Source organism: Wickerhamomyces anomalus (genome assembly GCF_001661255.1).
Source record: "Wickerhamomyces anomalus NRRL Y-366-8 unplaced genomic scaffold WICANscaffold_3, whole genome shotgun sequence".
Taxonomy (NCBI): Eukaryota; Fungi; Ascomycota; class Saccharomycetes; order Phaffomycetales; family Wickerhamomycetaceae; genus Hansenula; species Hansenula anomala.
The window spans coordinates 193065-217896 of NW_017567112.1; the positions used below are offsets into that span (position 1 = coordinate 193065).

General features: G+C 34.7%; 14 protein-coding genes across 14 annotated transcripts; 7 read left to right on the forward strand and 7 right to left on the reverse strand.

The window, feature by feature from the left end:
* Positions 1 to 319: 319 nt before the first annotated feature.
* On the forward strand, positions 320 to 2101 carry WICANDRAFT_78247 (uncharacterized protein; the record flags this gene model as incomplete). The annotated part of the gene is made up of 1 exon (XM_019184689.1): positions 320 to 2101. One exon carries the CDS (start codon positions 320 to 322, stop codon positions 2099 to 2101), a length of 1782 nt encoding a protein of 593 aa, XP_019038808.1.
* A 1565-nt stretch (positions 2102 to 3666) lies between these two features.
* Positions 3667 to 4791, reverse strand: WICANDRAFT_31046 (zinc-dependent alcohol dehydrogenase; the record flags this gene model as incomplete). Its single annotated transcript, XM_019181793.1, has 1 exon — positions 3667 to 4791. One exon carries the CDS (start codon positions 4789 to 4791, stop codon positions 3667 to 3669), a length of 1125 nt encoding a protein of 374 aa, XP_019038809.1.
* A 931-nt stretch (positions 4792 to 5722) lies between these two features.
* On the reverse strand, positions 5723 to 6769 carry WICANDRAFT_62190 (zinc-dependent alcohol dehydrogenase; the record flags this gene model as incomplete). The annotated part of the gene is made up of 1 exon (XM_019183322.1): positions 5723 to 6769. One exon carries the CDS (start codon positions 6767 to 6769, stop codon positions 5723 to 5725), a length of 1047 nt encoding a protein of 348 aa, XP_019038810.1.
* Positions 6770 to 7609: 840 nt separating this feature from the next.
* Positions 7610 to 9570, forward strand: WICANDRAFT_62191 (uncharacterized protein; the record flags this gene model as incomplete). The annotated part of the gene is made up of 2 exons (XM_019183323.1): positions 7610 to 8393; positions 8456 to 9570. 2 exons carry the CDS (start codon positions 7610 to 7612, stop codon positions 9568 to 9570), a joined length of 1899 nt encoding a protein of 632 aa, XP_019038811.1.
* Positions 9571 to 9728: 158 nt separating this feature from the next.
* Positions 9729 to 10674, forward strand: WICANDRAFT_91328 (uncharacterized protein). Its single transcript, XM_019186288.1, has one exon. It carries the CDS (start codon positions 10040 to 10042, stop codon positions 10439 to 10441), a length of 402 nt encoding a protein of 133 aa, XP_019038812.1. The 5' UTR covers positions 9729 to 10039; the 3' UTR covers positions 10442 to 10674.
* On the forward strand, positions 10675 to 11560 carry WICANDRAFT_91329 (uncharacterized protein). Its single transcript, XM_019186289.1, has one exon. The coding sequence runs from the start codon at positions 10872 to 10874 to the stop codon at positions 11307 to 11309; it is 438 nt and encodes a 145-aa protein (XP_019038813.1). The 5' UTR covers positions 10675 to 10871; the 3' UTR covers positions 11310 to 11560.
* Positions 11561 to 11826: 266 nt separating this feature from the next.
* WICANDRAFT_52965 (zinc-dependent alcohol dehydrogenase) lies at positions 11827 to 12928 on the reverse strand (the record flags this gene model as incomplete). The annotated part of the gene is made up of 1 exon (XM_019182703.1): positions 11827 to 12928. The coding sequence occupies exon 1, from the start codon at positions 12871 to 12873 to the stop codon at positions 11827 to 11829; it is 1047 nt and encodes a 348-aa protein (XP_019038814.1). The 5' UTR covers positions 12874 to 12928.
* A 2369-nt stretch (positions 12929 to 15297) lies between these two features.
* Positions 15298 to 16350, reverse strand: WICANDRAFT_62195 (zinc-dependent alcohol dehydrogenase; the record flags this gene model as incomplete). Its single annotated transcript, XM_019183324.1, has 1 exon — positions 15298 to 16350. The coding sequence occupies one exon, from the start codon at positions 16348 to 16350 to the stop codon at positions 15298 to 15300; it is 1053 nt and encodes a 350-aa protein (XP_019038815.1).
* An 881-nt stretch (positions 16351 to 17231) lies between these two features.
* WICANDRAFT_83714 (uncharacterized protein) lies at positions 17232 to 18393 on the forward strand (the record flags this gene model as incomplete). Its single annotated transcript, XM_019185585.1, has 2 exons — positions 17232 to 17293; positions 17358 to 18393. The coding sequence occupies 2 exons, from the start codon at positions 17232 to 17234 to the stop codon at positions 18391 to 18393; spliced, it is 1098 nt and encodes a 365-aa protein (XP_019038816.1).
* Positions 18394 to 18421: 28 nt separating this feature from the next.
* Positions 18422 to 19045, reverse strand: WICANDRAFT_18580 (sugar O-acetyltransferase; the record flags this gene model as incomplete). The annotated part of the gene is made up of 2 exons (XM_019180795.1): positions 18422 to 18962; positions 19014 to 19045. Coding segments are annotated over 2 exons (573 nt in total), but the record flags the coding sequence as incomplete, so codon positions are not given.
* Positions 19046 to 21286: 2241 nt separating this feature from the next.
* On the forward strand, positions 21287 to 22423 carry WICANDRAFT_30049 (glycerol-3-phosphate dehydrogenase family protein; the record flags this gene model as incomplete). The annotated part of the gene is made up of 1 exon (XM_019181680.1): positions 21287 to 22423. The coding sequence occupies one exon, from the start codon at positions 21287 to 21289 to the stop codon at positions 22421 to 22423; it is 1137 nt and encodes a 378-aa protein (XP_019038818.1).
* Positions 22424 to 22585: 162 nt separating this feature from the next.
* On the reverse strand, positions 22586 to 23213 carry SLX9 (Slx9p; the record flags this gene model as incomplete). Its single annotated transcript, XM_019184690.1, has 2 exons — positions 22586 to 23152; positions 23211 to 23213. The coding sequence occupies 2 exons, from the start codon at positions 23211 to 23213 to the stop codon at positions 22586 to 22588; spliced, it is 570 nt and encodes a 189-aa protein (XP_019038819.1).
* Positions 23214 to 23426: 213 nt separating this feature from the next.
* On the forward strand, positions 23427 to 23936 carry TOM20 (TOM complex receptor protein TOM20; the record flags this gene model as incomplete). Its single annotated transcript, XM_019181734.1, has 1 exon — positions 23427 to 23936. One exon carries the CDS (start codon positions 23427 to 23429, stop codon positions 23934 to 23936), a length of 510 nt encoding a protein of 169 aa, XP_019038820.1.
* Positions 23937 to 24111: 175 nt separating this feature from the next.
* TMH18 (Tmh18p) lies at positions 24112 to 24645 on the reverse strand (the record flags this gene model as incomplete). The annotated part of the gene is made up of 2 exons (XM_019184691.1): positions 24112 to 24544; positions 24599 to 24645. The coding sequence occupies 2 exons, from the start codon at positions 24643 to 24645 to the stop codon at positions 24112 to 24114; spliced, it is 480 nt and encodes a 159-aa protein (XP_019038821.1).
* Positions 24646 to 24832: the final 187 nt, after the last annotated feature.

The window sequence follows — 24832 nt, forward strand, 5'->3', positions numbered from 1 at the left end:
CAAATACATGACAACATCAGAACGATAAATAACAAGGTATTAAAAGGTCTATGCTGTTCTGTTTTCACCTCCCAAGACGTCGTTGTCTGGCCACAAGTTTGACACTGTGGACCCTTCATCCACACTTTTGAACCACAATACAGTCCATCAACTTTTGCAACATCAAACTAAAAGCTGTCATCATAAAAGAAACTTTCTCCAAATGAACACTTCGAAGAAATTTTCGAAAGCCACATTCAACTCTGATCACAGTATATAAAAGAATAACCACATCTCATCTAAAGATAATCTCAAATGATTCAATCAACACATCAACAACATGTCTGCCTTTTTATCTAAAATAAGACATTCAGTATCAGCAAGCTCCACAAATGAAGAAATAGGTAACAATGTCTATGAGTTGAAGAACATTGACCTTCATACAATTGAAAGTCTTGATGAATCTTCAGATGATTCTGATGTTCAATTGAATACAAATGGTGCCCCAGTGGAAAAAGATAACCCATTAGGTTATAACATTGGTTACACTTCATTGATTTATCTAGTGGTATCAGGTGTCATAGGAACAGGTATTTTCAGTACACCAGGGACAATCTTGAAACAGATTGGTTCCATTGGTGGTTCTTATATATTATGGGTTGTTGGTTTCATTATTGCATTGTTTAAAGTTGTCATATATATTGAATATGTTACATATTTCAAAAACAGATCAGGTGGTGATGTCGCTTACTTGGAACAAGCATTTCCTAAACCAATGTTTTTAGTTCCAACCGTTTATGCTGCTGTTAATGTTGTCTTGTCATTTTTAAACAGTTCTGCTGTGGCATTTGGTCAATATATTTTGAACGCTGCAGAAATTGAAGTTACTACATGGAGACAAAGAGGTGTTGGTGTTGGTATTTTGACATTCACTTGTTTACTTGCAGCATTAAGTACTAAATGGTCATTAAGATTATCTAATTGGTTAGGACATGCAAAGATCATCACATTGGCATTCATTGCAATCACAGGGTTTGTTGTATTGGGTGGTGGTACTAGTGTTAAAAATCCAAGGGCTAATTTCCATAATGCAATGGATGGTGCTACAAAGCAACCAAATTCAATTGCAAATGCAATTATTAAAATTTCATTTTCTTATGGTGGTACAGGTTATGCATTTGGTGTTGTTTCTGAATTGAAACCTGAAAGAAGATTCAAAGGTTATACAAGAGTTGTTCCATTAACTTTTTTCCTCATCTTCATCCTTTATATATTGACAGTTACAGCTTTTTATGCAGGTGCTGGTACTATTAAAGAAATTAAAAATTCAGGTGTCTTAACAGCTAGTTTATTTTTTGAAAATGTTTTCAAAACAAGAGCAGCAACAAGAGCTCTAAGTGTATTAGTTGCCCTATCAGCATATGGACATTTAATACCTGCAGTTATCTCACATTCAAGAAGTTTAAGAGAATGTGGTCGTCAAGGTGTTTTACCATTTAGAGATTTCTGGGTCTCTACAAAACCATTTGGAACTCCATTAGGTCCAATCTTCATTACATGGTTAGTTAATACAGTTGTTATGATTGCTCCACCTGCTGGTGATGCTTATAATTTCATTGTGGATATAGGCTCTTATGCTGGTTATGTGTTCGACTTACAAATGGCTGTTGGTTTATTATTAGTTAGAAGTCAAAGAAAATCATTAGGTTTAGGGTTCGCAGGTTTCAAAGTTCCATTACCTGTTATAATCATCCAGATCTTATTCCAAATGTTTGTTTTAGTTATGCCATTAGTCCCACCAAGAGCAAAAGATGGTTCAATTGATTTGAATGGTGGTGATGTTAGTTTCTTTTATGCAACATATTGTGTTGTCGCTATAGGGTTATTAGTTACTTGTGTTTTCTACTATGTTTTATGGCAATTCATTCTACCTTCTATTGGTGGATACAAACATAGAGTGGAACGTTATAAACTTGAAAATGGTGAATTGGGTAATCGTGTCGTGAAAGTTCCAGTTGATGAGTTAGAAGAATGGGACCGTAAACATGGCCATGATGTAAAGTTGAATGAAACTCAAGGAAACCTAGAGACGATCGATTTTGTACATGAATCTAAGAAATGAATAAATGAAGTGTACGCCTCGAATGTTTACACCTGATCAAGAATAATTCGCGAATCCAGTCAGGATCAGCAACCACTAATTTTTTCTTGTCTCGACTCAACATTAAACCTCCTTTATTCTTTAACATCAAGTGTTTTACGCCTATGTTTTAAGCGATTGCTTCTTTTACATGTATGTGGTGTATCGGTTCATATGAAATTCAAAAAGGGCTTTTTTGACAAATACTTTATGTATTTGATATTTTAATGTATGTGTTGAAGTTCATTGATAGGCTGTTTTCATGAGAACCAAATAAATCAAAGTTGCAAGGAATGAAGATGAATAAAATCAACCGTGGGCTTGGGGCATTGATACGTTTGTGTCTAATGAGGTAAAATTTGTGAATCATAAATAGTGGGAAGACTAGAAATGATCTATTGTTTCCTTGCATCTTCTTTTTTGCAGCCTGTCATATACCTGGAAAAGCATTATAGTGTTTCAATCAACTAACTTTACAACCAGATAATGGATGGATTTTAATGTCAAGACCATGCATTTGGAGCTTCTTTTAGGCCATACAAAGCTTTCATGGAAGAGTTATGATTGCTCAATCTACATGATATCCATAGAATACCATAAGCGTTCTATAAGCTGATGATGATTTCGTTCTTTGAGGTTGGAAACTTCAATCATGATATCATAATTGAAAACTACAATGATTACTGGATGAAGGTTAGTTTTGAGTATGAATTTGAATATTCTTTCACTAGAATTGCTTTTCTCTCTCTACTTCAGCTCTTCGTCTCTCATTTTTTACAGGAATAACATGTCAACAAACTCATTCCTTTGTCTTTAAACTAATTCTGTAGTTTATATCAGCTTAATTTTACATTCATTCGGATTTTCACGCCTGCTCAAGACCCACCGCGAAAATAAAATCTGGTGGAGTGCAAAAATAAAAATCTTTCTTTAACTTGAAAGCCGATTAATTGTTTAACCAAACCTGTTTGCAAGGGGGACTTCTATACCCACAATATTGCCATTTAACGTTTTTCTTATCAGTTGAAACCCTGAATCCATGTTTTGATGCAGTTCAAGACGATCAAGGGAAGGTATGACGCTTTATTTTTTTCCAGTTAATTTGAAAGTTACGCTAACTAATAGGCACTACATCTGATCAAAATAGGAGGAGAACCATGAACCTACTAATTCCAAGGTGCTTGTATTGAGCTACAGAAACTATCGCAATTCCATAACCTTTGGGCACGAGAAGTTTTATCAACTGTTATTATTTGTAACTGTTAACACCAGCTTTGTGCTTGGCCTTATGTGAAACAGACTCCATTTAATAATGATTCATGATCCATGCAATTAATAATGATGAAGTACATGATTGAGTATGAAGTATAATAAACTTCTTTCGATTAATGAATTCAATCAATATACATTTTTTATCAAAAACTACAGTGGGATTTATAATTTCAATAATCTTTTTCTCGTTTTAATTTGTGAATATAAAAGCTCTAAACCCTAATCAATAGGTGGCATCATCATAAGATTTCATAAAAAACATGGACTTAATCAATCTATTTTGAAGTATCAACAACATAACGACCCAAGATTTTACCTTGTTCCATCAATTCATAAACTTCTGGTAATTCAGATAAACCAACAACTTTAATTGGTGATTTAACTAAACCTCTTGAAAAGAAATCAATAGCTTCTCTAGTATCAGCTCTGTTACCAACATAAGAACCAATGATATTGATAGATTTAACAACATGGGAGAAAACTTCAGATTTACAAACAGCATTAGCTGGTAAACCAACTAAGACAACTTTACCAGTTGGTCTAACATATTCAGTTGATTGAGAAATGGCAGCTTCAGCGACTGAAACGTTAATAACACCATGAGGACCACCTTGAGTAGCATTTTGAATAGCTTCAACAATGTTTTTCTCCTTTGTGAAATCAATGAAAACTTCACCACCTAAGGATTTGAACAATTTTTCCTTTTCAGCACCACCATCAATACCTAAAACTCTTAGACCCATAGCTTTAGCATATTGAACAGCTAATGAACCTAACCCACCAGCAGCACCAGAGATGGCAACCCATTGACCAGCTTTTAATTGAGCAGATTTCAAAGCCTTGTAAACGGTGACACCGGCACATAAGATTGGAGCAATTTCAGCTAAATCAGTACCTTTTGGAATTTGAGCAGCTTGCACGGCATCAGCAGTAGCATATTGTTGGAAGGACCCATCATGAGTGTAACCTGATAAATCAGCGTGGGCACAATTGGATTCATAAGCATTTTCACACAATTCACAAGACATACATGAACCGTTTAACCATTTGATACCTGCGTAATCACCAATTTCGAAATTTTTAACTTCAGCACCTTTAGCAACAACGATACCTGCACCTTCATGACCACCAACTAATGGTAATTTTGTAGCTAATGGCCAATCACCTTTCCAAGCGTGTAAATCAGTGTGACAAACACCTGAATATTTAACATTGACTAAAATTTCAGTTGGTTTTGGTTTTGGAACTGGGATATCTTTATAGTGTAATTCACCACCATTTTCATAAAAGATGACACCCTTTTGAGTTTCTGGGATGGTTGGAGCGGTGGCTAAAGATCTGATGAAGTTTGATCTTGGGATAGTGGATAATCTTAATCTTTGGATGTTTGTTCTAAGCATTGTGTTGAAATTGTTCAATTGGATATTGATGATGGATCAATGATTGAAGAATTGAAAGTTGAGGCAATTGAGATGTTTATATAGACATTTTGAACAAGAGAGAGACCAAGAGGTGGAGAGAACAAGTTTCTTTTTCGTTGGTGATTTTGTTGGTTGATTGATGGAGGTGTGATCAAGATCAAGATCCTTACGGAGTTCGAGGATAATGCTGGTTGACGTGAAAGGTGTTGTAGTTGAAGATGAATTTTTTTCACAGCTCAGAAAGTCCGAGAATTTTGGGTTTACGCGAGAGAAGGGCAAGGTACAAGTACAACAGTGGTATTAGGTACTAGATGGCAATTGAGAGTGTGCAATTGATTTATATTAGTACTAAAGGCTAATTGTACTCTCTTCAGTTGAGCTATGTCTGCCTTCTTAATTGTATAGTATATTCTTTACAGCTTAAGGTTGGGTTCAGCCCTATGTGGGGCACCTGCTCGGAGTTGCAAACACTGGAGCCAACGAAGCGAGGGACTGGAGGGGCATGTCCAATCAGAGGACAGCTGTTAAACGCCGATGGAGGTCTTGGTAGAATGGTTTATGAATCATGATATCGTTAATAGTTAATGGTTAATAGTTGAATATAGTTTAATAGTCAATATACTCAATTGATCAAATATACTATACCACCATTAATGCTAATACTGATCCAATTCCTCAACAACACCCTGCTGAGTCAGCCTCTGAGATGACCGCTCGTTCTGAAGGATAATTACCACTACAATTACCATTCCAAGGACTCCTAGCAAGTGGGTTAAAGACGCTACTCGGAGCACAGGACAACATCTGCCATCCTGAACAGTGCCACTACACGCTCGGACTTTACAGGTTTCGCGAATCATCAAACGTGCATCAGATTAGCTAATACACTAAAGTTTAGATTGAACCCTATTCACTGGTAGGTATCAACAACTACTCTTCCCTGGATCTCGTTCCTCTCCATCTGTTCATACACTTTACCCAACTCACTCAACTTAGCAATCACAATCTGACTCTTGATCAACCCTCTATTGAAAAAATCTAACGCCTCAATTGTATCCTGTCTAGTACCAACACTGGATGCTGTCAAATTAAACTGTTTACAAACATGTTCATAAACATTACTTTTAGCAAAGGAATTAGCTGGCATACCCACAATCACAACTGTCCCTAATGGTCTAACATACTTAATCCCCAAGTTCAATGCAATCTCACTAACACTGAAATTTATAACTCCATGTGCCCCACCATTAGTCAATTCAACAACATCCTGAACAATATCATCTGTCTTAGTGAAATCAATAAAACGCTCAGCTTTTAATTCATCCAAGACTAATGATTTTTTATCTCCACTATCAACTCCAATAACTCTAAACCCCATAGCATTAGCATATTGAACACCAAAACTACCAAGTCCACCACCAGCTCCAATTATAACACACCATTGACCCTGTCTTAAATTGGCCTTCTTCAATGCCTTATAAGCTGTTAATCCAGCACATAGCACAGGTGCAACTTCTGCTAAATTAACATTTGGATCAATCTTGGCTGCCTGGATAGCATCCGCCACAACATATTGTTGAAACGATCCTGAAACTGTATATCCTGAAATATCTTGATTTTCACAGCACGTCTCTTCACCTAATGTACAATATTCACATGAAAGACATGTTTTATTCAACCATTTTATACCTGCATAATCACCAATTTTAAAATTTGAAACTTGTGAACCAACACCAACAACGATTCCTGCACCTTCATGACCTCCAATCAATGGTAAGATGGTAGGTTCGGGCCAGTCTCCTTTATAAGCATGAAGATCTGAATGACAAACTCCTGAATATTTCAAATTTATTAGGATTTCTGTAGGTTTAGGTTGTGGGATTGGGATATCCTTGTATAGTAATGGTCCATTATGTTGTTCGAAAATGATGGCTTTTTGAGTAGTTGGAAGTGACATCTTTAACAGACTGGTGTAATCATCTTTCTCAAGTTTTGTGGAAAGGATTCAAAAGGGTCCTTTTTATATCAATTTGAAAATTTCCTATTGTCTTGATGAAAAGCGCAATTGTTTTCCATTTCGAAGATTATTTTGAAAAAAGCGGAATCATTACTGCTTCTGGAAAGCGCGTACATACAGTTTGAATCAAAATGCGTGCAGAGAATATTTTGGCTAAGTCAATTAATGGATTACCTTTCTTTAGAATAAATGAATGAATAGATTCATTTACTTAACCAAGAGATACCATTGCAATCTATTAAACTGGGGTACATTCAATTTAGTCACGTGAAACAATTTCGCGTAATTTTAGCGTTAGGACGTACATAAATATTAAAAAATCAACCGATTTCAACAAACCACTGTTTAAAGCTTCATTTATGATATCAAATTATCCAATGAATCTTTTAGATCTACCAGATGAAATACTTTTCCAAATATGCAATCAATTGTCAAAACAGGATCTCAACCCATTAATTGAAGCATATCCAGAATTTGCTTCTAAAATTGAAAAATTTTATAGATTTTATTCTAATCAAGTTTCTCCAAATTATGAACCGGATACTAAACTATGCCAACACATTCAAACTCATCAACTATCTGAATTGGTTGAACTGTTTGATTCCCAAAATACTAGTGGTCTAGATCATGTTTGGTTAGTCTATCTTGAACTTACTGGTTATAATTCAGATATCGATCCAACACAATTTTTGAAAATGGTTCAAAAATATACTCACAATCTTGGATCATCAAATTATGAGTTTCCCTATACCTGCTTATTACGACCGAGAGCATTCAAAAATGACTAAAGTTTTAAATCATTTATTGGAAAATCTTGATTCAACTAAAACTAAAAGTATACGTTTCCCATTCGTTAAAAGTTTACACTTTAATGAAGCTCGTTCAATCAATTATAACATTGGGAAATTTCAATTCCCACAAGTAAGTGAACTTTACTTTTACAATTTCCATGACGTTTCATCTTTTAAAGCTATTTCAAACCTAGAATTACCATTATTGCAAACCATGAGGATGACTGATGATTCACAAACAATTAGTAATAAAAAATCAATACTTCATGCTGTGAAATTTGATAAATACAAGAGATCAAACGATATAGAGTTGGTAATTTATGATAAAGAGTCAAATAATGATGTAATTGGTTCAGTTTTCAATTGTGATCTGGATGGCGTTTCATTTGATACGGGGTTTCTCGAAGTGTTGAAGATTTCCAAAACTCTACCCATCAGGCTTACATTATCAAAGTCTTTATCATCTAGTGGTATCGCAGATCTGATGACTATTGTCTCTTCTACAGTGGAGTCATTATGTTTTGTGAATACCTCCTGGACATCCTTAGTATGGTGCGAAGGTTTTGACCCTAGAAAGTTGGAGTTGCCAAATATCAAGACATTTGCAATGGAGTTCTCTACCCTTACCAACAATTCTTTGACTTTTGGTTATCCCACTTTTGAACGTATACTTCTATCTAATTATTCAAAGAAAGTTTTACCAATGATTGACTATTTCCCATTTGATGAGTATGAACATTTGAAGGAACTTGTTGTAGGTTCTGTGGTTCAATGTAACACTATTGGGATATTTGACTTTGAAAAATATCATTTGGTAAATCAATGCAAAGCCTAGGTATCACTGTGGATCGTGAAATTGGGACTCGTGTTAATCCATTTGGAGCTGTTAAAAGTTTATTTTTGCGAAATGTTCACGCATTGGAGATGGTTAATATTTTTACAATTATGAATGTTGATGCACCAAGGCTTGCTCATTTGAAGCTTGAATTTAGTGGTAAGGCTAATACTCAAATTAGATTGATGAACGGCAATGCTCCAAACCTATTAACAGTCAGTACATCACATCCTAATTGTCTTTCAGCTAAAGAATTGGAAAAATTGGATGAACCAAAATTGGAGGAGGTTGATATAGATGAAACTACGCTGAAGGATTCTTCTATTGTGTTTCAAAATTTACAATCGCTCAAAACTTGTAATTATCATCTATGGCATGGGAAATTTAATCCTTCAGTTTTGGTAAATTTGGAAGTTGTGTTTCCATCAGCAACTTCTAGATCAGGTTATGCTGAATTAGTAAATACAGAGTTTCCTTCACTGGAGAACTTGGACATTGACGTTGATGATGCGGTTGATCTTTTGAAATTTCCTTTTAATTATTGTTTCCCAAAAGTTTCAAACTTAAAACTATCTATTGTTTACAACTTGTCAATTTTTTTTGCATGTCAATTGTCAAAATTCCCTAATTTGAAAGACCTATATGTGGTGACTGAAGATGAGCACATCAAATTGGATGGCTGTCAGTTTGGACTCATTGAAACATTAAATCTGTTTGCCAATCATGCAAAAACATTTGAATTGACAAACTGTTCCTTTGAAAAATTAAATAATTTTGAGTTTTGTTCTTTATTGGGACGCTATTCTACACATGGGAAACTTGAAATGTATGCTCCCTGTCTTAACAATTTTGCAGTTGATTTGGACATGGAAAGTATTGACATTTCCAAATTTGGAAGTAAGAAGCTCAGAACTATATCCCTCAGTGGTCTAATAACTGATATTGAACATTTGCAATCTTTGAAAATAGCACAACCTTTTTTCAAGCTCAACTACGGAAAAGAACCATATTACCTTTCATCATTGAGACTTCCAAAATCTATTTCAAGCCTTTTAAAGGATGCTATTGAAAAATTAGAAGATCTTGCAAAACAGAAAAAACAGCGTAGTCAATGAAATATATTATTTCGGTAGTACACAGCTCTAAGTTGTTGAAATTGTAGAATATTGAATTCATCACCACCTGTGGGCGCGAATGTCCGAGGTTCGAGATTCTATTTTTTTTTAAACGCGATTCAAAAACATTTGAAGAGGTACAATTTAATGTAAGGTACGTGTCGGTTTGAATATGAATCTTTTAAGTCTTCCAGATGAAATATTTTGCCAGATTTGCAACCATTTAAATATCTTTGATTTCCTTTCACTTGTCAAGATTCCAGAATTTGGTTTGAGGGCTCAAAAATTTTACAGATTTTATTATGATGGATCACACAGGGAATGTAAACGATTTGGTGAACAGGAATTGAAAAAACGACATTCACTTGAAGCATATCCGTAGCATGAATATATCAAGATTAGTGATTCTGATGTTTTGGCTGTACATTTGTTGTTTGGTGATCCTAAAGACAGGATAATAAGTAAGGTGATGGAAATTGCCAAAAGAGTTCCCAATAAAATCACATCTTTAGCAATTGATGGTTGGGACTCAATACAGCATATAGACGCCCCTAGCTTTGGTGACTCCACTCACATGCTCGTGGGAAAATCACATCGTCGCTTAATCAAAAATCTTTTTGCAAGTCCTTTGACCAAATCAACAAGCTTCTCACTTGAAGATATACATTTATTTGATCAAGATTTAGACTTGGAAAAACTAGATTTTCCAAACGTGAGCAGTGTAAAGCTCCACAATTGTGGTGCTATTAATAAGTTTTCAAAATTTAAAAGACCATGTGTTAAATATATCCAAGTGTTTTGTGAGGACCGTCATGTATCAATATTGAATAGCCTTGCATTTGAGGAATATAATTTTTTGAAAAAAAATTGAAGCAAGAATCGATAATGATGAAGAAAATGAAGGTACCGTCATAATTGAGAACCTCAAATTTAAGAATTCTGAGGATGCGAAATTTTCAATTCGTTCCAAGACTTGTGAAGGAACATTACAAAACATTTCATTTGGGAATCTCAAACATTTAAAAGTGGAAAACATTAAATCATTCATCAATATTGTTGCCCCAAATCTCATAGATTTAGAGCTTATATTCAGTGGAGAATCAATTGATGACTGTGTCAATTTTACAAATTTCAATGCACCAAAATTATTATCAATAAAGAATGAAAATTTCCTTGATGGATATTTACATGTTAAAAAATTTGAAAATTTCCATGCACCAATGTAACAAGAAGTTAGAATTGATGAATTTTCACTCTCTGATACAGGTTCATTTTATTTCGAAAATGTACAAAAGATTGTTATGCATTCATATGCGTCATTGCATGGAAAATTTAACCCTTCAAATCTTGTTGACTTATCATTGATTTGTTGCAAATTGGAAGATTTTTATAAAGCCTTTGCAAATATTGATTTCCCATCATTACGTAAACTTACAATAGAAGTTGAGGGAATTGCTGAAGATGTTCACCTTAAAGATTTCTCATTCACTAGATGTTATCCAAATGTTACCTATTTGGATTTGGACAACTTCATCAACATTCAGAGTCCTTCTCTGAATGAATGTTTATCAAGATTCCCAAGTTTGAAACAACTTGATCTATATCCAAATCATAAACCTGGTGATTTCAAAATAGAGGGTATTTGTTGTGATAAGCTTGAAAGATTGGAAATTAGTCCAGTGGGTATTATAAATAACATTGAAATTATAAATTGTCAATTTAAAAATTTAAAAATTTAAAATCATTCAGATTAGAGACAAAACGTTCAGTTAATCCTGATGATCAATCAAGTTATACAGCTAATGGGAAACTTGATTTCCAAGCAGTACCCAATCTTGAAATTTTTGAGGTTGATGTTAATATGGATAGTATAAATCTATCAAATTTCCAATGTTGTAAAATTAAAAAAATTTCTTTAAAAGGTGTCGTATTTGATATTGGATTAGGTGATATTGGTGAACTTGAACAATTAGAAATCACCCGCAATTTTGGCAGACTCGGTCATACAAATCCACCATCAAGAATTAAAGAATTATCACTCCCATCAAATGAAGAATTGCCATATGCTTCAGTGAGTGCGCTTAAAGAGCTGTATTCTAGGTTTTAATACAAGACCAAAGAGCTGATTGAAAATGCGGGTCAAATTGTAGCTACTTCGGGTAATGATTAATAAAACAAAGACTTCATATTCACATTATACATAAGAGTCGGGGGAAAATAAATAATAAACAATCATCTAAACCAGAGATAGCCTTCTTATTTTGAAGTATCTAAAACATAACGACCCAAGATTTTACCTTCAGCCATCAATTGGTAAACTTTTGGTAATTCACTCAAACCAATAATCTTGATTGGTGATTTAACTAAACCTCTAGTAAAGAAGTCAACAGCTTCTCTTGTATCAGCTCTGTTACCGACATAAGAACCTTTAATAGAGACAGATTTGACAACAGCACCAAAGACTTGAGCTCTTGCAACGGCACCAGCTGGTAAACCAACTAAAACAACAGTACCACATGGTCTAACATATTCGGTAGATTGTTCAATGGCTTTTTCTGAAACAGAAACATTGATAACACCATGAGGACCACCGTTAGTAGCTTCAATGATATCTTTAACAATGTCTTTAGTTTTGGTGAAATCAATGTAAACTTCAGCACCTAATGATTTGACTAATTCACCCTTTTCATCACCACCATCAATAGCTAAAACTCTCAAACCTAAGGCTTTAGCATATTGAATAGCCAAAGTACCTAAACCACCACCGGCACCAGAAACGGCAACCCATTGACCAGCATCCAAATCAGCAGTCTTTAGGGCCTTGTAAACAGTGACACCGGCACATAGGATTGGTGCAACTTCAGCCAAATCAGCATCTTTTGGGATTTTAGCAGCTTGGACCGCATCAGCAGTAGCATATTGTTGGAAAGAACCGTCATGGGTATAACCGGATAAATCAGCTTTTGGACAATTTGATTCAAATGATTTTTCACAATATTCACAAGATTGACATGAACCATTCAACCATTTGATACCTGCGTAATCACCAATTTCAAAATTTGTGACATTGGCACCTTTAGCAACAACGACACCGGCACCTTCATGACCACCAACTAATGGTAATTTAGTTGGTAATGGCCAATCACCTTTCCAAGCGTGTAAATCAGTGTGACAGACACCAGAGTATTTAACATTGATTAAAATTTCATTGGCTTTTGGAGTTGGGACTGGGATATCTTTGTATTGTAGTTCACCACCACTTTCATAGAAGATGACACCTTTTTGAGTTTTTGGAATTGACATGTTGATTAATTTGAACTTGTATGTTCTTGGTGGAAGGGAAAACAAAATGGAATTGAAGAATTTGGATATTTCACCCTCTATTTATACACATGATGATTGATTGATTGAGTCTCTTGGGGTTTGTGAACTTTGTTGTTGTTTGTTCATCCCATGAATTTCTTTTCTGGAAGGTTTTCGAGCATGAAAATCAGGCGGTATTCCTGAGGGCCACACACAAGCCAGTTTCAATGGGATTTGGCTGATTGAAGATGAGATTGTTGGGATTGGGATAGATTGGTCGTAGTTATGATAGTATTATGATATTCTATATTCTATAATCTATATTCTTTGTAATCTATATCCTGTATCCTATATCCTTCTCTATTCAAGCCCATACCCCTTGTTGATACAAGATGGAGTGCATGTACCGGCAGAGATGGTATAAGCTCTACACCTGGTGATGTTCTCGGAGTTGGTGATAATTAACGATGTTCCACCGTTCATCCTACAATCATTCAGGCTTTGTGGGGTATCCCTTGATCCTTGATCCTTTCTGTCTAATTACAAGTAGTAACAACTATTAACTAATAGCTACGTGGTGTATACCTATTACCTACTAATATCATAAGCTAAAACCCCCTATTGTACTATCAAATAGTGAATATCTCCATGGAAAGGCTAACTACTCACGGTCTCCGTTCACAGGCACAATAGTACTACTACAAACTGAATTAACTCTCTGTAACGTGTCAGTTCATTTAAAACATGCCCATAATATCAATGCCATATCCAATCAAGTGATACCACCTTGTCACAATAATAATCAGTTGCTCCTTAACCTTATAACTTATGGGCTCCGTGTATAATAGAGAAAAGTGGTATGCCCACGCACAGCCGGATTCCTTCAAGTGCAGATTTACACGGAAAAATCAGACAATTAAAACATGGATCATTTGAATTGTATGGATCAATCGTAACATCAAGGATTCGATGATGAGCTAGTTGTTTTTTTTGAATAAGGTGGTTCATATTCATAGTCTTTGAGTGAAAAGGGTAGAATGGGAGAGGGCGTTATCAGAGATACTTGGAGTCTTTTAGAGGTTCAAGTTGGAATAGTTACGAATAAGTACAAAGTTCAAACATTTGAGAAGTTACATACAGTCTATTACTACAACCCTCTATATTTAGACTGTTGAAAGATGTTACAATCCAGTCAACTATTCAGCTGGAAATGATGCTAATTAGCTACAGAACAGGAAACTGACAGTTTAAAGCTACGAACAGCTATATTCTTCTAACACGACTAAGTAAGGCCGTTAACTATTCAGACCCTAAATCACATCTGTTACAACTTACAACTTGTAACATTTCATTTTTCCATTGTATCTCAATGTGTCAAAAACAATCAGATGATTCATCGGATTCCTCCTCGTAAAAATGATGAATCAATCAATCAATCTTTCGGAGTTCCCTCATAAAGGTACTCGGTCATAAGATCATCATGACACAAAATATTGAAAATAATCACATTTGTAACAAATTCGTTGCTTCCTAAAAGATCGATATGTCTTACTCTTTAATCTAATCTAATGCAAGATATCAGATATGAAGCAACTATAGTGCAAATAGCCTAAATTAGAGTGTTTTTCAACCTGGACTACGGGCGCGCGCGCCCAAATTTTAATTTTTCAATTCTCTTTTTGAACACAATTCCAGAACTGAATAGTGAACTATGGTTGAAAATAAAATAATTGTCAAGGGAATTTATTCTAGTTTCCAAATATGGGTACACTTTAGGACAATTAAGAACACCTTTAATTAATTAATTTTTTGAAGCAAAAGTTTCAGTAGCATTTTGAAATTAAATTAAAGATTACTACGTTGTTAAAACATTGTAATTTCTCAAAATTAATTCATAAAAGTTGAAAAATCAATCAAATATTATAATAAATAGATCGGTTTTAAAAATTCAAGCAGAATGTAATACTTTTCTAGTTCTAATTTATACATTCTACATGCTTTAATTATCTTCAATTTGATAACTTTCGGTTAAATGACTCGATTTTCGCGAAATGGATTCATTTACCCGAAGGAAACGTATATAGGCAACGGCATCTATTAAACTCCAACACAACAGATTTTAAGTGTGAATGTACTATATTTGAAGGTTGCTAGATATGCATTGAAGTCTAAAGAGTTGAACATACTTATACCTAACCTATATATAACGCTAGTGCTTCAGTTATAGGGTATATAGGACATGTTGTAGTTTCTTTAGATCAATTGACCTCTTGAATGTGCTATCCAATTGAACCACCTCCCAGATCATAAATAATCTACAACTAATATTTCTAAAAATGCAACAAATAATCATTCTTTAAAACTTCATAAAATCATAAAAAACTTTGATCTATATATCTATAATACTAACCTTTAATAATCTCTCTATTTTGAAGTATCAACAACATAACGACCTAAAATTTTACCTTCTTCCATTAATTTATAAACGTTTGGTAATTCAGATAAACCAACAACTTTAATTGGAGCTTTAACTAAACCTCTTTCGAAGAAATCAATAGCTTCTCTAGTATCAGCTCTGTTACCAACATATGAACCTCTAATGGAGACTGATTTAACAACAGCACCAAAAACTTGAGCTTTAGCAACGGCACCAGCTGGTAAACCAACTAAAACAACAGTACCACATGGTCTAACATATTCAGTAGATTGTTCAATGGCTTTTTCTGAAACAGAAACATTAATAACACCATGTGGACCACCGTTAGTAGCTTCAATGATATCTTTAACAATATCTTTTGTTTTGGTGAAATCAATGTAAATTTCAGCACCTAAAGATTTAACTAATTCACCTTTTTCATCACCACCATCAATGGCAACAACTCTTAAACCTAAAGCCTTAGCGTATTGGATGGCTAAAGTACCTAAACCACCACCAGCACCTGAGATGGCGACAAATTCACCAGCAGCTAAATCAGCTGTTTTCAAAGCCTTGTAAACGGTAACACCAGCACATAAGATTGGTGCAACTTCAGTTAGATCAGTACCTTTACTAATCTTGGCAGCTTGGACAGCATCAGCAGTAGCATATTGTTGGAATGAACCATCATGGGTATAACCTGATAAATCAGCTTTTGGACAATTAGCTTCATATGATTTTTCACAGAATTCACATGATTGACATGAACCATTCAACCATTTAATACCTGCATAATCACCAATTTCAAAATTGGTAACATTGGCACCTTTGGCAACAACAACACCGGCACCTTCATGACCACCAACTAATGGTAGTTTAACACCTAATGGCCAATCACCTTTCCAGGCGTGTAAATCAGTATGACAAACACCAGAGTATTTAACATTGATTAAAATTTCATTAGCTTTTGGAGTTGGAACTGGGATATCTTTATAGTGTAATTCACCACCGTTTTCATAAAAGATAACACCCTTTTGGGTTTTTGGGATTTCAAATGACATTTTTTGTAGTAATAAGTTTTTGTATAATTAAACAATTGATATTGTTAATTGATGATGAATTAAGAAAACATTGGAAGTTGATAAAAAGGGGATGAACAACTCCTTTTATACTTTTCCCATCTATCTAGAAAGTCCGAGGGAGTCTAGAGATCAACAACAACGTATGCAAGAGGAATAAAGGAATCAGGAGTTTCTCCTTATGGGTCTTGAAACCATCAGATTCGAAATTTGGAAACAATCTGGTGGTGCGTCGAAATGGCCTAAAAATGTAAAATAATCCGGTCAAGGGCCACATTTTTGACGGCTTTAACGAGAGCATCAACTGAAGCATCACCTGGAGATGGCAGCAACCTGGATACTGGAGATATTCGGGTTAGAAGTGAGCTGGCCTAGGGCAAGTTATATTCATAGTCTGGGAAGGAGCCAGGCACCATCAGGTAGAATTACATCTGGACAGCATTTGTCAATCTCATCTTTTACGTAACGATACACATAGCACAAGTTCAATTGATTGATGTACTAATCTCCGTATGCCTCAGAGAAGGAGACCAAATACCTTGTCAAAAGCCAAAACTCTATCCACTATCAGCAGCTCGTGGGCACGAGTGACGACACCATAACATGATGGCCAGCACAGGGACTAGGATCCCAGGACTTCACCTTTGTATCATGAGCTTTGTGCTCAACTGTTGGCTGATTACGTGGCCGAGGGGCAGCCAAGTGGAACCACATCCAGATTCCAGCACATGAGTTCGCGAACGGAAATTTCTTTTTGTTTTTCGGATCATGACGTTGGTGAAGTTGAAGTTGAAGTTGATGTTGGTGAAGTTTGAGTTCAAGCTGGAATTGACGTGGGGTGGACGTTGGAATATGCGATTAGAATGGATCTAGAACACCATGATTTTAGGGAATTGGCTGGGAAGTATTCATATTTAAAGGAATTGTAAGTAACCGAATCGTGTTCTTTTGAACAGAGGAGCTCTATGAATTAACATTTTTTTGTTTAGTCTTGATGATGATGGTCATTATGATTTTAGACATCCAGGATTATGTCAATTGACAAAAGCCATCTTGAAAGAAGATCATGACATTGATGTTGACTTCAGAAGTGATAGATTATGCCCTACAATTCCTAGTAGATTAGAATATCTCAAAATTATCAACCATGTTTTGAAAGAATGCGGGATTGAAGAGCCTATCAGAGGTCTTGATGTTGGTACAGGTGCCTATGCTATTTATCCAATATTGGGGTACAAGAAGTATGGTTGGACAATGGCTGGAACTGATATAGATTCAGAATCAATAGCCAATGCTAAATCTGTTTTGAAATCAAATAGATTGAATGAGGTTCTAGATGTTATTGATGTTAGCGCTACCCCAGATGAGTTTTTCCAAGATGGGGACTACAATTTTACAATGTGTAATCCACCTTTTTTCAATTCAAGGGATGAAATGCTGGGAAATTCAAGCTTTAAGGAAAAACTTTCAAGAGGTTCAGTTATTGCTAGTGATAATGAATTAGTTACAATAGGTGGTGAAGCTGAATTTGTAAAGAAATTGATTGAAAAAAGTGTTGGGTTTCCTGAAATTGATTGGTTTTCATCATTATTGGGTAAAAAATCATCAATTGAACCATTAATCACCGTGTTGAATGAAATTGGGAATAAGAACTTCTTCATTAAAGATTATCAACTAGGTAATACTAAACGATGGATCTTATTCTGGTCTTTTAGATACAAAAGACCTATTATTGAGAATGATTATAAAAAAATTGACCCTACAATTGTTAGATTTGATATTGATTTGGGAAAAATTGAACAATTATTAAAAGATTTACCATTAAAATTTCAAAAATCTAATGATGAGATAACCGTCACTACAAATGGTGATGTTTGGTCGAGATCATTTAGAAGAAAAAAGCAAAAACCAAATGAACTTGATAAATCCATTTTCAAAATACGAAAACACTACATTTATTGGAATTATGGACCTTCAATAAAGATATTTCAAAGTTTCCATACATACATTAAAAAACATTCATGATATAACAAATTCACTCTTGAAATCCTGGTAATTTCTTAACAACTCTTGCAGGTGTACCCACAGCAACACAATAAGCTGGTAAACTTCTTGAAACAACAGAATTCGCACCAACAGTAGTTCCAGCACCAATAGTTACACCTGGTAAGACTGTAACATTTGCACCTAACCAAACTTTATCACCAATGATGATTTCTCTTGCCCATTCAATAAAATCAACACATCTTTCTTTTGAATCTACAGGATGTGTAGCACAACTCAAGACAACATTTGGACCAAATTGAACACCATCACCAATTTTAACAAGTGAACAATCTAGGATTGTCATGTTGAAGTTTGCATAAAAATCTTTACCAAGTTCAATATTATAACCATAATCAACTTGGAATGGTGCTTCGATATATGCGCCTCTGTCACCTTTTATCTTACCAAAGATTTTCTTTAAGTGTTCATTTCTAGTTTGGAAATATTCTTCTGGTGATTGGGATCCCATTCTTAAGTTCCCATAATCTTGAGCCATTTCATGACGAATTAAACGATCCATTAATAGTTGTTCATTCATACAGTTGTAACTAGTTTGGTTAGTACGTATAACCTCTCAACACTCTCAAGGATATACTCACCGATTACCAGAGATCATCAATTCATAATCTTTATTACCTTTTGGAATATGGTTGAGATTCTCATAAGCATACTCTATCAGCTCCTTGTTTAGTTCAAATCTTTGCGACATGTTGATCGGTGGGTAAAGTAATTTCTAGATGGGGGAAAGCACAGCACAGGGATTCCCTTTAATTTATACGTTATGTGTTTAGTTTGGTGTCCTTTTTCAAGTTGTTGATGTCCTAAATCTCGAGTATTTTCAAATCTTGGCCTGTGAATGATCCGGGGTACTAAAAAAAAATTCCGTCCATGATGCGCTTTTAAGCGGAGTTCTCCACAAATACAAATTTTAGAAATACATGAAATATTGATAATGAAGGAAGAGAATGAAGAGTATAGACGAGTAGATTGATAAAGATTGAATGAAAGAGTTATGGGATCTGTGTTTTAGTTTCTCCAAGTCTTGGGCTATCTACAAGTCATAGCATTATCATATCATTGACAACCAGACAAAGAGCTCAATTAAATCTTTTATTGACTAAATCGATAGCACATCTAGCACCTCATTATTCGATTGATTGGAGTTTGGTTGTTTATCTGTCAACCTTTTCTTGTAAATCAACAGATCTATGTACCACTTCTCAGTGAAGCAAGGGTCCATACTTGTACTTTCTCCCACTATGATTGTCTCCTTTTGGTATCACAGACACTTGCTTACCTGGCTGACCTTCCAAGATTCAGCTTATTATTCATAGGGTTGAATCTATAGCACCGACAATGTTAAAATTTGAGCTTTGGATTGAAAATTAAAATTAGTGACCAGTAAGTTGGATATATGGAATCAAATGGTACACTAGTTTGAGTTAAAACAATCATAGTCCTTGAGCTGCCCTCAATTATCATTGGTTTGGTGCATAGTGTCCTTGTGAACAATCCGAACAATCTCTCCCATGCTGAAATTGTGCTTGTATCTGGTTGCATATATTTACACTAATTTGTAAATCAATTGGGGTTCACTTTTTGAAAAGACAGTGGAATTGCACCAAGATACCGAGGAATCGAGGAGTGAAATTTTAGTTGATGATGCACCCCAGATCATGATTTAGCTTTTGGAATTGATGAAATGCATCATTTTTGGCACTTGATGAAGCAAATTCAAGAGCTGTAGCTTTAAAACCATATAGAGACTAGTTGTAAAGATACTGTACTTCTAAAGAGCCGATTGAAAACACCTCCATAAAAACACCAATCATCACCCACACCATCACTTGAACATACGATGAAATCAAGAAATGTACCAAGTTTTAAACTCATCAATCTTTGTCCCATCAACAAGATCCTAATTGAAAGAAGAGACGCGAAAAAATCCGAGTTACAAAACGCGTTCGCGAACATACTATAAAGTATTGTATGTGTCAGGTGATGGTGATAAAGAACATTTAAAGGATCCATAGACAATGATGATGATGGACCACTTCTCTTGTAATGGCGTATACGAGTAGTTCTGTACAAGTCACGCTCATCAAGAAGCGGTTTCAACTTTCCAGTGTAATTTTTTCCAATCTGACTCTTGTCTTTTCGGAAGATTTTGGGTACGCTTTTTGGCTTGGGTTTTTCCACTTGCAACTGATCATTTGATAACTATAATCTGGGTATACAGTGTACGGGGATTCCCAGAAGGAGTGAAGATAGCCTAAAATAAGAAGATGAGGACTTTGCAGAATATGGTAGCACAGTTCAAGACGTCTCGAGAGAGGTCAAACGTAGAACAATATTTAAAATTATTATGAAGTTGGAAAGTTCTTCACGAGAGCACAGCAGTAATAGGCTATTGAGGCATTAATATATCTAGTGACTCACAAACCTGAACTAGCAGTGTTAAAGCTTTTGCAAAGAGGAGAGAGTACTTATCATAAGCTCAGCTACCTCAATATGACCAGATTGTAGCAGTATCAGACAACCTGGCAGTACTTAAGCGCACCTGAAATTTAGCCACAAACAGCACCAAATTACGCCCGGTTTAGGATTTAGGACTCCGAACGATCCCATCACCTTCATTTTGTTCCTGAATTGTTTCTAAATTTGTATGATGATGATGACAAAATTTCTTTTCGCTGTGGAACAATCAGCCAACGACGAAGCACACTTTGGTTGCGACACCGTGGTAGTGGTATCAAAAATATGGATAAACATGAATTTCTTATAAGTATAAAAGGAATTGGATCTGGGTATCAGTGCACTTAATAGACTAATTCTCAATCCATCAAGGCAAATAATTAGTTACATCATAATCATGTCAGCTCCTATATCACAATCAGTATCTTATGGATCCATTGAAAAACCACCATTCACAGTAACAGTCATCGGTTCAGGGAATTGGGGGACAACAGTTGCAAAAGTTATAGCTGAAAACACTAGAGAAAACCCATTGTTATTCGAACCAATTGTTCGTATGTGGGTTTATGAAGAAGAATATGAAGGTGAAAATTTAACAACAACCATCAATACAAAACATATCAATTCAAAATATCTACCAGGTATAATATTACCAGATAATTTAGTTGCAGAACCTGATTTATTAGAAGCTGTTAAAGGTTCAAATATCTTGATTTTCAATATCCCTCATCAATTCTTGGAAACTATATTACAACAATTAAAAGGTCATGTTTCTCCAAAGACAAGAGCAGTTTCATGTTTAAAAGGGTTGAGAGTCTCACAAAACACAGTGGAATTATTACCAGATATCATTCATGAAGAAATAGGTATATGGACAGGTTGTCTTGCCGGTGCAAACTTGGCTCAAGAAGTTGCAGAACAAAAATTTTCAGAAACAACAATTGCTTATCCATTACCACCAGATTATATTTCTGGTGATGTTGATGCAACTGTCCTGTATACCCTTTTCCATAGACCATATTTCCATATCCATGTCATTGACGACATTGCAGGAGTTTCCATTGCAGGTGCTTTGAAAAACATCATTGCAATTGGTGTTGGGTTTGTTGATGGATTGAATTGGGGTGATAATGCAAAAGCTGCAATCCTACGTCGTGGATTATTAGAAATGATTAAATTTGGTCAAATTTTCTTCCCAGCTTCAAAAGTTAGTTCATTTACTGAAGAAAGTGCAGGTGTTGCTGATTTATTCACGACTTGTACCGGTGGTAGAAATTTCAAATTGGCTAAAATTATGGCTCAAACTGGTAAATCTGCAAGAGAAGTTGAAATTGAATTATTAAATGGTCAATCTGCTCAAGGTTTAGTTACTGCTAAGGAAATTCATGAATTGATTAAAGAAAAACATTATGTTGATGAATTCCCATTGTTTGAAACTACTTATCAAATCTTATTTCATGGTGTAAGTATTGGGATCTTACCTTATATGTTGGAGAACAAATGGAGTCAAAGTAAACAAAGTTTTTACAATTAGATAAAGTTTTAGAAGTTGTGTTGTGTAAATTTAGTAATAGTCATTCTGTGAGTGTGTTTCTTGATAGAGTTTTTAAGTGGGTTTTTATGCATCTTTAATTAATGATATACGTGTTTTGTTTGCAAAATTTCATTAAATACTGTACACTTTCATTAAACTTGGTCATATGGTTCCATTCTTTAATCTAGCAGCTATACTTTCTCTTAAAGTTGCAAATGGATTAGCTCTAAAATTTGGATCTTGTAACACTTGAACAAATTTTTCTCTTTCCATTTTTTCAATAACTTTTGCACCTTTTTGATTCTTTGGATTTGGTAAATTTTTACGTTTTTGAACATGTTCAATATACTTATTACCAGTCTTTCTATCAACGATGTTGATATTGGCGAATTTATCACTCTTATCCTCTTCTTTATTATCACTTGTAGTATCTTCTAATGAAGTTAATAAATCTTGCATCTTTGGTAATAATTCAGCTTTTTGCTTTCTTTTACGACGTCTTATACTTGATTTAGAAATCCCTGATAGATTGTCATCTTTTGAAGATAAACGATTCAAGAATTCTTTTGATCTCGTATCTTGTTTTTCTCTTTTGGATTCTTTATATTCATGTAAAAAGGCCTTTGGATCCTCTGAGAGTTGATTATCTATTGATGATGGTTGGATTGGTTTCTTATTACTAGCTTTTGAAGCCACTTTAGCTCTTAGATTCACTCTTTTTTTCGCAGCCTAGCAAGACACATAGTTAGTGAAATGCCACTCAAGACCTCAAATCAACTATACTCACCATTTTATAACTTTTAATCTCCTTCTATTTTATGTCAATATTCAAATAAATCATCAAATAAATTTTATTTTCATTTATGAGATGAGATGACATAATCCAGCTTAAAAAATTTTCAACTTTTTTCTTTCCAACGAAAAACAACGTCAAGAAAATCACAATCAACACAACAAGTTTCCCTTAAAACCACATCTCATCTGATCCAAACAATTGAACAAAATGGGTAAATTTTCATACATTTTAGCTGCTGCTGCCACTTTATCAGTTGGTTATGCCATCTATTTCGATTATGAACGTCGTAATTCTCCAGAATTTAGAAGAAAATTGAAAAAATCAAAGAAACATCATGAAAAAGCAGTGATAGAACATGAAAAAGAAGTTAAAACTGTTAAATTAGAAGCTGTTAAAGAAGCTTTGATCCAATCAATGAAAGAAGGCCCAGCTATCCCAACCGATGCTGCTGAAAAGGAAAGATTCTTTATGACTCAAGTTACACAAGGTGAACAATTGAGTGCTGTTCCAGGTGAAGAATTAAATGCTGCTATACATTTCTATAAAGCTTTATCAATCTATCCAAACCCAACTGATATCTTGAACATTTACCAACGTTCCGTTCCTGCTGAAATCTATGAATACATTATTATGTTGATTGCTTTACAACCTCCACAAGCTGTGGCAAACATTTTAAGTGAATCTGTTCAGTTAGATCAAGAACAAGAACAAGATTAAAGAGAATCATTAATGATGGGTGATGTGGTTTTATAAAACAAGAAATGATTATTGTTTTATAATTACAAAGTGACGGGGGATTTTTTGTAATGATATATTCACAATTCTATAATTTGAAATGTACATAAAAAGGCAAATACAATATATACAAGATCTTATATTAAAGGGGAGATAACTATTTAGGAACATAACGAATAATATTCTTGGTTAAAATGAAACCATAAGTTGTCAATGCTGCAAAATTAACAAAATTGAACAATAAAGATAATCCATGAATTTTACCAAATTGTTTACTTAATTCTTTATGTTCAACACTATCTTCTTTACCTTCATCTTCCAACTTGAATCTAGCTTCTTTAATCTTTCTTGTAGATGGTAATAACCATAATAGATTAGTTAACCCACCAATGACAGCAGTACCTAAAGTGACTAAAGCACCAGTTGTTAGGGCATAAGGAGCTGTCAACCCAATCAACAAAGGACTAACACTTTGAGCAAGGAAGAAATGTGGGAATATTTTGGATTGTAAAGCTGAGAATTCTTTTCTTGATAATGTTTTAAAAGCAATTGGTGAAGCAACGTATGAATAGTAACCTGAACCTCCCCAACTGGATTTGATGCAATTAGTATATTTGTAGTTGAGGAACTGATTTCATACTTACACTAGGGACCAGATGAACAAGTGAGCAGTTGGACGGAAGAGTGACATTGGGATTGGAATTGGTGATTTGATCTAAGATATCCTGGTTTAACGTGGTTTTAGTTCTTTTTGACTTTATCATCACACGGTTTTTTTCAAAAGTTCAATTAGCCACAGATAGTGTGGCTGACAAGATTTTGAAATTGTGGCTGGTGTTTCTTCGGAAAAGCAAAAAGTGAAATAGAAATGATTTCAA

Bases quoted from the DNA above. Each gene is read 5' to 3' on its own strand.
- WICANDRAFT_91328 (XM_019186288.1), top strand. From the start codon at position 10,040: ATGGAAATTGCCAAAAGAGTTCCCAATAAAATCACATCTTTAGCAATT.
- WICANDRAFT_91329 (XM_019186289.1), top strand. From the start codon at position 10,872: ATGCATTCATATGCGTCATTGCATGGAAAATTTAACCCTTCAAATCTT.